Below are 13,322 nucleotides of genomic sequence, written 5' to 3' on the forward strand. Positions count from 1 at the left end.
AGGAAGCAGAAAAAGATGCTGCGCTCTGGACCCTTTTCCACTGCACCATGATTTACCTGGTTAATCGGAAACCCAGTATTTTAAGGGGGGGGGGGTCCCTGCCTCCAGAAGTGGCATTGTGAGAGCAGGTTGTGCTTTTACATTGCCAGAAGGTCATTAGCGAGTTAACTCAGGTGGGCTCCAATGCTTGCCCCCACCAAGTGTCAAAGCCAGGCTGAATTTAACAGGAATTTAACTCGCCCTGCCAGGTCTGGACGTTTCACACTGCATGCTTTACTGTGAATGGACCCACTAAATTAGCTGGTGACACACAAGGAATCAGTGGTGTGAAAGGGCCTATTGAGTCATTTGGGACTACTCGCTGGAATTTAGAAGAATGTGAGGGCATCTTAAAGAAGCATAGAAAATTATGAAAGGCATAGATAAGATGGAGGTAGATAAGTGGTTTACATTGGTGGGGGAGACCAGAACTAGGGAACATAGCCTCAAGATTGGGTTTTAGGACAGAGATGAGGAGGAACTACTTTTTCTAGAGGGTGGTGAATCTGAAATTTGCTGCCCATTGAAGCAATGGAGGCGACCTCAGTAAATATATTTAAGACAAGGTTGGAGAGATTTTTATGTAGTAAGGGAGTTGAGGGATATGGGGAAAAGGCAGGTAGGTGGAGTTAAGCCTATAATCAGATCAGCCATGAACATGTTGAATGGCAGAGCAGGCTTGACTGGCCAGATGGCCTACTCCTGCTCCTATTTCTAATGTAGATCTCCCTTAACCTTTCCCCATCCCCAAGTCTAGTGGCAGGTCAGTGCAGAAGTTCCCACTTATGGAGGCTCCCTCTTCAAAATCAAAAATATGCAAAAATATTGACACACTATGAATGATAGTGATTTGATTCTTTTTCATTTTTTAGTTACTGCATTTGATTTTATGTTTTTGAAGAGATAGAGTTTAATCTGTTTTGTCTGTTGGGATAGCCTCTATTCATCCTGTTGAATCAAAGGCAGGCCTTGGAGTCCAAGAGTTGAATATCTTTGATGAAGATGCCTTCTGATGTTGCTTCTCCTACTTCGCCCCTCACCCACAGCATTCCATTCTTCTTTGTTATCAAGTGAATGTCTGTGTGTATTGTCAAAATGAAGGGCTGCTTTAATCACATTCGTGAATCATATTCAGATTCAGTACGTTAAAAAGAGATTGAATTGTCTCTGACCACCACTAATTTCATTCGTATAACACTTAGATTGTTTAAACCTTCTATGGAAAAGCTGCCATTTATTTCACTTTTTCTGAAACAGGCACCAGTCCTTGTCAAAGGGTTTCTAACTCTGGAAGCAATTGGACTGAAAAACACACTTATTTCCATTGTTATGGACCTGAACAATTTTATTTTAAGATCATGGACAGAACTGAACCTACGGCAAGAGAGAGAGGATTGTGCAGTACTGTGAAGCGGTGAAGTAGCGCTGGGAAAACTGACAGCTGTCAGAAGCATGAGAGCCACGTGCTGGAAGCCATTGTGCTTGCGGAGAGCGCATCCACTGTTGTCGACCTCTCTCTCCACCAATCGGGAGAGCTGAAGGCACATGCTGGGGCAGTTGAAGAGCCCAGCGTGCTGAGTTTTGAACAGGTTAATCGGTTGGTTGGAGGGCAGTCAGTCAGACAGTTGGTCAGTGTGTGCATGCTCACCCGGTAGCTTCAGCAAACGAGGCTGAAGTTGCTTAGTTCATAGGTGCTAGCACTGCTGTCCTTAGCTGTCTGTAGTGTGCTCACCCGCTATTTCAGTGGGAGAAAGGAGACTGAGCTACTTTCTGAGCACTGTTGTCTTCACAGCTGTTTGCGCCACTCTGATACCCAGAGCGTGTGTGTGTGTGTCTGTCCAACCTGGTCTTCCCCAGTCTCCTTCCAAGAGGAGGGCTTTGTGTGACAGGAGTCACTTGAGAACCCAAGACAGGGTGTTTAGAGGGGAAGACTTGTTTGAGAATCCCAAACCTGGAGACGAGACAGTGTGAACTGTTTTTGACTGATGGACTTGACGTGACTGATGAGGTTTTGTTTTGGGAACTTTCTAATTTATTTTTGGGACTGTAATGGTCTGGGTTTTCCCCCACATACACTATAAAAATGTTTTGTTAATGTAGAATTGCCATAAAGGCTTATGTTCGGGTGTTACGTTTATTGAGGTAATTCTATTATTGTTAATTTTTAAATAAATTTTGTGTTAAACTGAACCCATCTGTTGATGCATCTCTCAATTGCTGCTGGTGAGACATAACAATATGTACAACTTATTCCTGCTATTGTGGCGTGTCACCACTGTAGTGAATGGTGAAGCAACAAAGAACACAAGAGACGCTATGAGCTGATGTACTGACTGATTTAATGTGTTCCAGCAGTCACTTAAATATCCGAGATTTGTGAGCTCCCCATGTCACATGACTCCCAGAAATGACATGGTTCCCAGAAGCCTTAGCGTCATTAGTCCCCGGGGAACTCCTGGCCCACAGAGATCTGCGACTCCAAAGTTTCGGTAAGGTAAGTAGTGGTGCGATCCACCACATGACACCCGCCCCTCTCCCCAACCCCTTCGAACTGGAGTGAGGATTTGACGCCCCAAACCTGTTATGAATAGTTTTGGCTGGTGGCCACCCCCTGCACTGGGGTCATGCCACCTGTACCAACTGATCTAGGTCCACATCTGCCGGCTTAAGGCGATCTACCAAAACAATTTCTTGCCTGTCACCAATGTCTATAACAAACATTGAACCATCATTCCATAGCCACCACTGTAGGAAGTGGTGAAGCAACATAAAACACAAAGAGACGCTATGAGCTAAAGAGCTGACTGGTTTAATGGCGTTCTTGCAATCGTTTAAATATCCGATATTTGCATGTTCCCCACATCGCGTGACTCCCGAAATGACGTGGCTCCCAGAAGCCAGTGACATTAGTCCCCGGGAAACTACCATGAACTCCTGGGCCTGCGGAGACCCTTGACTCTAAAGCTCCTGTGATGTAAGTAGTGATGCGGTCTGCCATACCATAAACCTAGAGGACATTGTTCAATGTCTTCCCTTAATGAATGGGAAATTGTGACTTTTTTTAAAGGTCCAAGATAAATTGAAATTGTTTATATATCACTTGTTCCATTGCAAATTCCAGAAAATGGCTTCAACTCCTGAATTCCCAAATTCTGGGGAGTTTTGATGCATGTGAAGGAACTTGTATCCCACTTTATGGAATCAGTTCTTTTGGTTGCTTTTAAGTTGTTTGCAGTCTAGTTCAAAACTGATTGGACTTCAACAGTCTCATTTGGTAAAGTCTGAAGGAAGCATAGATACCCCAGAGCATAATGAATATTGTTTTCAACAAGTTCTTTCTCATTAATTCAGTGCCATATGGTGTTGGGTTTGGTAGTGTGGCCCGGGGGGGTATTGGGCTAACACCAGTAGAGATGGACAACATCGCTGAGGAGAAGAGTTAAATATCCTATGAATCTAGAGTACTACAGCTTTCTACCGAATGCTTTTACCTTGTGTTCTTTGAATCTGTGCTAACTTGGCAATGATGAGCTTCGGGAATTATATATTTTCCTGGGGGAGAATCCGGGTTTTGAGATCTTGTTCCCTGGGGCAGATGCCAAAAAATTCTGAGCTATAATGTATTAATTCATTTGATATTCTGGGATATATGTCCCCAGTGCATTTGCTGTGGTATTTTTGTTCTGTACACTGGCTATGGCAGAATAATAGCTCTGGTTCAGGATTAAAAAAAAACACATAAAATCTACTCAGTATCTAATTTTATTTACGTTTGCTTCAGATATGTAGTTGATTTTACTCGTCAACACTGCCTGTTGTCTTGAATTGTCGTTCTGTTTGCTGAGACAGTGACAAGCAATGAGAGTTGGGGAATGGATTGAGAAGATTTAACTCAGTTGTTTCAGGAATGTAGATGGAATGATCAGAATTTGACTAGATTGTTGTACAGTTATTAATAGAGAACAGAATGAACTTCTGATTGGTGTATTTTGCAGTATATTTGGTTTCTCCAGAGCATATGAAAATTCAAATTATTTTATTATTTGTGATTCTTACACTGATTGTCAACCTTTTTCTGACTGTTAATAAGTGAACCAAATGAACGTAATTAGTTGATCTGGAGACATTAAGTGTAACCTTGTTCAGATGTTGGTCAAACCCAGTAAGTAATTGGGCAGGTTTTTTCAAGCAAGTCTGGTCTTGGAGGCAGTTGATTTTCGAATTTAAAGTCACCCATGTTTTAAAAATTCAATGTGCCATGAACTTGTGGCCATTTATTTGCCAGCCCAGTGATGGAGTCCTGCCAACCACAGTTTGCAGTAGAAGATCGTTCATTTGCAAGAAAATGCTTTTTCTATTTAATTTCAATATTCATTAATGAATTCGTAGAGTGACCTCGTGCCACTAAAAATAATATAAAACTGGTTTTCCTAAATCATCTGATTAAAACTCAATTGTTTTGGACTGGTCTCTGGTGTTATATTTAGACATCATTTGTGAGCTCCTTAATGTGTGGCCATTAGCTCCTAAAACCATTAAAGAAGTAGCCATTTCAATCATGGCAACTAACTTCTGAATTATTTTGGTTAATTTTTTTTCCCTGAGGTTCCAAGTTTTGAAAGAGTTTTCCTGCCCTATCCACAAATCACTTGTGTATTTTTTTTCTTCTTCGTCTGTGAAGCCAAGCCAAAGAAGAAGAAGAAGACTATAAAATAGAGCTAAGTCCTTGCAATCCTATCAGTCCTTTAAATTATTTCTCCTTAGTTCCTTGAAGCCCTGCAATATTCTCCCGTACTCATCAACTCCTTTTGATACATAATTTAAAGGATAATTATTTTGGGGATTTGTGCAAAAACGACCATCCAGTGGAAATTCTGCAGTGGTAGGGAAAGCATGAACATCAGGTTTGAGAACAATGTGACTACAATGCAATTGCATTTCTGAAGTTAAATTCTCCCAGTCTAGCAAGAGATAGGAAATAGAGATTGCATGTGGTCAAGTCATTTAAAAACTGGTGGCTAAAGCAGTCCTGGCTATATAAAGGACACTTTTTTACAAGCTGAGTTTCTCCAGCATTGTGTGCTTTTACTTCAACCACAGTGTCTACAGATTTTCATGATTTACTTCTGGCTAATGTCGGTCGTTTATATTCAGATAAGACGGCACATTGATTTAACATCTATTTAGGCAGTTTTTAGTCTTGCTGGAAATATTGCCAACATTGTGTAGCATGTAACCCTGAGACTGTGGAATTAATTGATGCCATATGCTGTTCCTACAAATTTGACTTTGAGATGGAATGAATATGTCACCTGATAAATAAATGTAATTGCAGATATACTTTTGTTTACCTGTCACATTCTAACAAATAGTATTAAAAGAAAGTAACTGCCTGCCTACAGTCAAGTTGAAGTCCATTGTATGAGGGACAGATTTTTAAATTGCAATGGGTTTTTTTTCAGTGCATCACATTTTTGTAAATACTGATTAGATTGTTCAGTTCTTTGTTCATAAAATAATGGCATTAACATTATTCTGTTCCCTTCACCCTCGAGTTGTGGCAGTAAATTGGAGTGTGCTCTCAAAGGGAATTTATTCCCTTTCAGTATCAGATTTTCATGACGATTCATCAGAAAGTGACAGCAGTTTACTAAGAATAAAATAAACACCGGAAATAGAAGCATGAATAGGCCTCTTGGGTCTGCTCCATTATTCAATGCCATTGCTGATATTTAACTCTGAGTCTATTTTGCACAGTGCCCCCCCCCCCCCCCCCCCTAACTTGGTCCGAAAAGTTAGTCAGCACCAATTAAATCTCACTATTTTGAAAGCCTCAATGACAACACCTTTCCGTCTTGTGTGTTTCAGCCACAAGGGCAGGTAATTACACTTGCGTCTGCATGACTTCAGATTATATTTCAGATTTATTGTCAGAGTACGTGACCACCCTGAGATTCTTTTTCCAGCAGGAGAGGCAGAATGTTCTCTTAGTGATAGTGCAAAATAAAACAGACTCAACACAGGTAAACAAATAGAGAAATGTAAACAAACTGTGCATGATGGAGAGATAAAAAAATCATTAAAGTACAAAAGTAAGAATTCTTAAGTAAGTCCCTGATTGAGTTTGTTGCTGAGGAATCTGATGGTGGAGGGGTAGCAGCTGTCCCTGAACCTGGTGTTACAAGTCTTATGGCACCCAAGCCTCTTTCCTGATGGTAGCAGTGAGAACAGAGAGTATGCTGGGTGATGTGGATCCTGTTGCTCTCTGTTGGTAGTGTTCCCTGTCGATGTTCTCAGGTTGAACCTGGAGTTAGAATTTGTAGACATCGGTGTGAATTCATTCAGATTATTTGGAAATGGGTAAAATTGGAAAGTAAAGCTCTCCAATACAGCCAAATTTGAAAGACCTTTACTGCAATTGAAAGTTCCAGTGTCTTAGCTCTGCCATTAGGCCAGCAAATTGGAAATCCTAACCAAGGGACATAATTTTTGTTTTTGTTCTAGTCATGACAAGTAAGGTAATTTAGTGTAAAAGTGGAAGCAGAGGTTTGAGATAACTACCAGTTATTGTTGAATTTTAGTAATTAATTTGAAGATTGTATTATGGGAAAAAGCTGATCAGGTTTTGTTATAATTTATTTTCCCTACTAAAATATCTTGATGTTAGTGTAGGAAAAAATTATAAAAGTCACCAAATAAATGAGATAAAAGCTAAAGAAATTATTTTAGGGAATAAAGAAATGTATGAGTCATCAAGCAAATATCTTGTCTGCATGGAAAAATTAGATGACTAATGTAGCAGATAAAATGGAAAACCAATGTCCAAAGGCAGAGCGTTAAACAAGAAAATCTGCAGATGCTGGAGTGGAGCGCAGTACACAGGTATTCTGGAGAAACTCAGCAGATCACGCAGCTTCCATAGGAAGTAAAAGGTAATCAAAGTTTCGGGCCTGAGCCCATCGTCAGGAATAAGGAAAAACGGGTAGTGGCACATTGCTAAAATGAATAGCTGGAGATTTGGTTGATCTGTGTGTGTTGGGTTTATTGGTTTTGCAAGTGAATTGACACCAGCTGTGTCTAATTAGTATGTAATGTGTAATTGTAACCATGAATATAACTCTGAGCTGTCTGCCAAAGATGGCTATTTGCAATTGGACCCATATGTACTGATTGGTCATGTGTCAATAAAATTACATCACACCAGAAGTATTAGATGAGTTCCAATTGATTTGCTTTAATTAAACATTGTGGTAGGTGACACTTCTATCATGGAGAACTGCCACTCTCAAAGGTGGGTTGGCAAGAAAAGGTCAGGAAAGAATGTACGCATTTTGTGGAGACAAAGTCCTGTCCCCTCACTAAAGACATACTCCATGTTGTGTAGCACTACATGTGCTAAATGGGATGTTCTCAGTATAGATCTGGCAATCTGTGAGGTGTTTTTGAACATCAGCAACCTCATGGCCTAGCAAAACCCTCACTCTACCATTACAATCACGCCAAGAAATCAACTCTGATTCAATGCAGTATTCAGAATGTCTTGATGGGTGTAGCTCCAAGCATCTCTTGAATTGAAGTGCCTACTTGGAGAACTGCAGGACCATATGTGCCAAACAGGAAAACTGATCTCTCAATTAACTGATCCAATTGAACCACTGCAGTTGTATTTCAAGTAGCTATGAAAGATGGTAGACAATTTAACAGCCAATAGGAGGAGGAGTCTACAACAATGTACCCATATTTGATTATGTTGGAACCCAATATGTGAATGGTAAAGAAAAGTTTGCAGTGTTTGTAACTATGTTCAGCCAGAAGTGTCAAATATTTTCAGCTTCCTTCAGTGATTTCCTTGCCATCAAAAAAGCCAGTTTTCAACCACTTCAGTTCACTCCATGGATGTTAAGAAATTTAAATGTTTTAAATTTAAATTATTATTTAAAAAAAATTTAGACATTCTGAACGGTAACATGGTATTGCATGTGCCGCCCAGTTACACACAATTGACCCGCAACCCTCATGCCTTTTGAACAGTGGGTGGAAACTGAAGCACCAGGAGGAAACCCATGGAGACGTGGTTTGGAGAACATATAAACTCCTTGCGGATAGCGCTGGATTCGAATCCAAGTCACTGGTGCAAACTGTGCCACCCTGCTCTGCTAACAGCTGAAAATACTGGAGACAGCAAAGACCATAGCACCAAATAGCATGCGAGCTGCAATGCTGACGACCTGTTCTCCAGCGCCTTTCTATTCCAGTATAGTTGTAACACTGGCATCTACTTGACAAAATGTGTAAAAAGTAGGATAAATACTAGCTCATTTCTCCCAGATAGTAGACTATCAATAATCAACACAATGGAAACCAATAGTGCATTCAATCAACCCTATTTTGGGTTTAGGCAAGTCCACATCTCTCAAGATCTCACTATACCTTTGGTCAAAGCATAATACATCAAGCTGAACTCCATTTGCCTCATTTCCTCCCAACTCTTCATCCTGTCTTGATCAAGTCAGGTTTATTGCCACCTAATTGTACAAGTACAACCCGATGAAACAGCATTCTCTGGTCCTTGTTGCAAAACACATGGACATGCAACCAGGCATTATACACACACAGAGAAACAATATATATGCAGGACAAGTATTCATATATTTAAATAAATATTGCATTGTGTTATGAGAGTCTCAGATGGTTAGAGTGAGCAGTTCCTTTGGTCGTTCAGCATTCACAATGCCCTCGGGAAAAAGCCATTCCTCAGCCTGGTGGTGCTGGCTTTGATACTCCATCTCTTCCCCGATGGGATCAGCTAAAAGATGCTGTTTGCAGGGTGGAAGGGGTCCTCAATGATTTTGCGCGCTCTCTTTAGACAAGATCATGTCAATGGGTTGGGGGGGGGGGGGGGGAGAGAGGCTCCAGTGATCCTCTCTGCCACCATTGTGGTCCTGTGGATTGCCCTCTGATTCACAAATCACCACCCAAAAGATTGAGATGTGAAATAAAAATTGCTCTCATGGAATTCGTATGGGGGTGGGGGGGGGGGAAAGGGAAGATAGATGTAAGTGCTAAAGAAAAGATTTAAATGCACTTTTACAACTCTTTTGATGCACATGATACTGCTTTTGATATAGCTTTGCATTATAGAAAGTCATCATGCAAATAGTTTTGAAGGGTCCCAGCCCCCTTCCTGTAATACAGATGTTGCTTGCAACATTCTTTTAATTGTAAAATCCCTCTCCTATCGTCATCATCTTTATCTGATTTGCATCATCAGTATTTGATGCAATTGTTTTGATCCTGGCTCTGAAACAGAAACTAGCAGGAGGCTTAAGGCAAGGAAATGGACTGATTTCTTTCATCGAGTAGCATTCAGTGTTTTTTTTTCAACATTTTCACCTCATTTCTGGTGGGTTTTGTACCTTTTTTGAATATTTTATTTATAACTTTTCAAACTCAAATGGTGTCAACAATCGTAATAATAAAAACATACTACATTTACCAGATATATACAAGCTTTGACATCTAGTCCAATTCATTCCCCCTCCCTTATAGATTCATGCCCCTTCCCACGCCTCCTGATTTAACTCCCAAGCACCCATCTTCACTCCTATGACCATCACATAACTTTTAAACTTTGATCTTGGGTTGGTTGTGAGTCATGTTGGTTGCTAAATGCATTCCCTGAGCATTTCTAATGGCTAATAATTTCAAAACCCACTTAAGGGAGCATTAAAATTCATTTTTACAATCTGGGTTTTGAGGCATGCAGACCAAGTAAAAAAGGCAGATTGCCTTTCCAAAAGGAGATTAAACTGACTACTTCATAGTCATTTATTTTTCCGCTGCTAACAAATAATTAGATCTATTCCGTCTAACCATTTTTGATTCAGTGAGTTATTAGTCCAAATGGATCAAACTCCTTGGAGATGAATGCTTTCACTTACAAAGAGTTATCCTTAACTCTAGCACTCTTGTTTAAAGCAATCATTCCTCAGAGGCTGGTGGAGAAGCTGTCCTCACTGGGACTCAACACTCCTCTCTGTAACTGGATCCTTGACTTCCTAACAGAATGACTACAATCTGTTCAGGTCAGTAGCAGAATGTCGAGCACAGTCACGACGAGCCTCTTGGCTGTGTGCTCAGCCTACTCCTGTTCACGATACTGACCTGTGACTGAATCGCAAGGTCCAACTCCCAACAGTATCACCAAGTTTGCAGCTGACACAACACTAGTTGGCCTCCTCACCAACAACAATGAGTTGCACTACAGAAGAGAGGTGGGAAATCTTGTGAAATGGTTTAAGAGTAACAAGTTGTGGACAAGACAAAAGAAATGATCGTGGACTTCGGGAGGACCAGGAACAACCACCTTCCACTGCACATCAACAATTCTGTAGGACAGAAAGTGGAGAACACCAAGTCACTTGGAGTTCACTTAACTAGAGACCCATCATGGACAATCAGCATCTTCTCACTTGTCAGGAAGGTGCAACAGCAATTGTACTTCCTGAGAAGACTGAAGCAGGCAAGGCTACCGGCCACCATTATGTCAACCTTTTGTAGAAGCTCTATCAAGACTGTCCTGGCTGGCTGCATCGCGGAGTGGTATGGTTGCTGCAGATAAGTAGATCAGAGGTCAATCCACAGGACAATGAGTGACAGAGAAGACTCCTCTCCCCCCCCCCCCCCCCCCCCCCACCTCCATCAACGTGATCTACCCGAATCCTTGTCTGAAGAGGATGCACACAATTATTGCGGACTCCCTTCCACCCTGCCCACAGTATCTATCTTTCAGCTCCTCCTGTTGTTGAAGAGTTACAGGAGAATTAATGCCAGCCCCACCAGGCTGAGGAACAGCTTCTTCCCACGAGCAGTGAGAATGCTGGCGACCAAAGGAAATGCTCACACTGACCATCTGAGACTCTCATATTGGAACAATATTTATTTATTTGTTTAGATTAAATTTTTGTCCTGCATATGTATTGTTTGTCTGCATGTGAATTATGTCTGGTTGTGTGTCTGTGTGTTTTGCATCGAGTACCGGATAACTCTCTTTTGTTGGGTTGTACTTGTTCAATCCGATGACATTATACTTGACGTGATTCTCCTAATTCCAGTTTTAAAAAAAAAAATTTCTTGCATAATTCTGTGAATATTGATCAAAATCACCTGCCATTCTTTACAGTGTTCGATAAGAGTCTTGAAATGTCCTCATTCCCTCTGTTCTTGAACCTGAGTTCCTCTCCACAAGAGTGCTTTCTCCTAGTTTTACTTATTCTATTGCACCAGAGGAAGTGAGGAGATAGAATTCTGAACCTTCTACATGAATGTATTTACCCTATGCAATGGAATATCTGAGATGTTTTGTTATTTTTTTTCTATAATGTGACTGTGCGCTTGAGCTTTCTGAATAAAAATAATGCGTTTCTTCAATCTGAACTTGTGTATCCTGTTAGAATTTGGAAAAAAAACTTTTTTGCTGCAATATATACACAAGTGGGGCAGAACTCTACCATTTTTTTTTAGTGGTAAGGAAATCTGAAGCAAACCTTTGCAAATGATGGGCTGGAAAAGATTGGCTGGTCAACCATGCCAATCAAGCATTTGTGAATCAGGAATACCTACCTGCTCAGTGGTTCAGCCTTCTCTTGAAAGTGTAAAGAGCCAGTTGGCTGCACAATACAAAAGCTACTTCCTAGGAAAAGACGAATTGTCGAAATACAATCTTTTTTGGTCTTTGGTCTTTCTTAATTTATAAAATTGGACTATCTATCATGTGTACTGTTCAAGTATTCTACTAATCTGAAGACTTCAATCAGACCATCTGTCCATGATTTTTGAAGGATATAGATCAAATCCTTGATCTTATCAAAGCAACCAAGAAAGTTTAAGCTCAAAATCATTTTTGTGGCTCCCTCCTGTGTATTTTCCTTGAATCATGATATCACCTGCGTTCCATTTTAATCTGATTTGGAGCACTGTGTAATTTTTTTTTTAATTGGATATACAGCATGGTAACAGGCCATTTCAGCCCACAAGTCTGTGCCACCCAATTAACCTACACCTCCAGATGTTTTGAACAGCGGGAGGAAATCAGAGCCCCCAGGGAAAGCCCATGCAGACTTAGGGAGAACATATAAATCTCTTATAGACAACGCAGGATTCGAACCCCGTTCCTGATCAGGCACTGTAAAGGCGTTGTGCTATCCGCCCAGTGTTGAATTTTAACCTATATTAGTGCAGTATATACTATTTAATATTAATCCAATTTAATGTATTGTGCTCTTTATCTTTAAAATGGATTTTGTTGTTTTACAGGGAGTGGTGATGGTCAGGGACGGATTATCCAGCGCTTTCCTGAAAAGGAATGGGAAGACAATCCCTTTCCAGAGGGCATTCAATTGGTTAGTCGCAACTTTATAAAGATCCTGTTTGGCTTTACTTTTTAACCTTCTTTTCACATTCTCGTTTTTTGAAAGTATTTGCCTTGGACAAGGGTCTTCCCTCAACTGTCACCAGAAATACATTACATTTTTCTCTTTAACTTATAGCTGTTTATGAAATCTTGTACATACAAGTAATTGTTTTAGAGGTTCCAAAAATAATCTTGTTGCATACTTCAACATTTGCTAGCTATTTGCCTACCGCTCTCTCATTGCTGGCCCAACAAAAATATTAATGGGAGACAGAGACCAGAGTATGCAGAATTAAAGAAGCAAGAAGCATACAGACACCACATGACCCATATCCAGTGCTTGGGTGAGGTGACATTGAGCAATGTAGTGAGGGCAGCAGCCCCTCTACCTGGAAAAATTGGTCTTCATGACATCCACATCCAGTACCATGTGTCTTTTGGCTCAGGGACCAACAATTTAGCAGCAGAAGAGGGAGATGGATGCCAAGGGAAGGAGAATGCTAGGCGAGACATCTCTGAAACCCATGTTGAGTCAAAATGCATTGAATTTCGAGGATTATCAAACCTATAGGTAACTTCTGACATTGCTTCCTAGTTTGTAAACTCCAATTCATTACCAAACTTCAGCAGCTTTACCATTGCTGATATACACTTTGTTTGCAGATTAATCTAACGGTGGCTAACTTTGTAATTCGAATCTTGAATCTATTCTAGGTATTTTTTTTAATCTTCTCGAGGATGTTCACATCCTTCCTAAAGTGTGGTAATCAGAGTTTGATTTGGTATTCAAAGTATGACCAAAGCAATACCATATAAAGATTCAACATTATGTCCTTGCCTTTGTTTTACTTGCCTCCACTCTATAATCTCT

At 40.5% G+C, this 13,322-nt stretch overlaps 1 protein-coding gene across 11 annotated transcripts in view; it reads left to right on the forward strand.

The window, feature by feature from the left end:
* Window positions 1-13,322, forward strand: part of sbf1 (SET binding factor 1) — a 137,628-nt gene that overhangs the window by 41,802 nt on the left and 82,504 nt on the right. For all 11 annotated transcript variants that reach the window (XM_069908248.1, XM_069908249.1, XM_069908250.1 and 8 more), the window contains exon 2: window positions 12,355-12,440. In XM_069908248.1, the coding sequence (XP_069764349.1) occupies window positions 12,355-12,440 (86 nt within the window). The remainder of the gene's footprint in view (window positions 1-12,354; window positions 12,441-13,322) is intronic.

This window comes from Narcine bancroftii, chromosome 13 (genome assembly GCF_036971445.1).
Source record: "Narcine bancroftii isolate sNarBan1 chromosome 13, sNarBan1.hap1, whole genome shotgun sequence".
NCBI lineage: Eukaryota > Metazoa > Chordata > Chondrichthyes > Torpediniformes > Narcinidae > Narcine > Narcine bancroftii.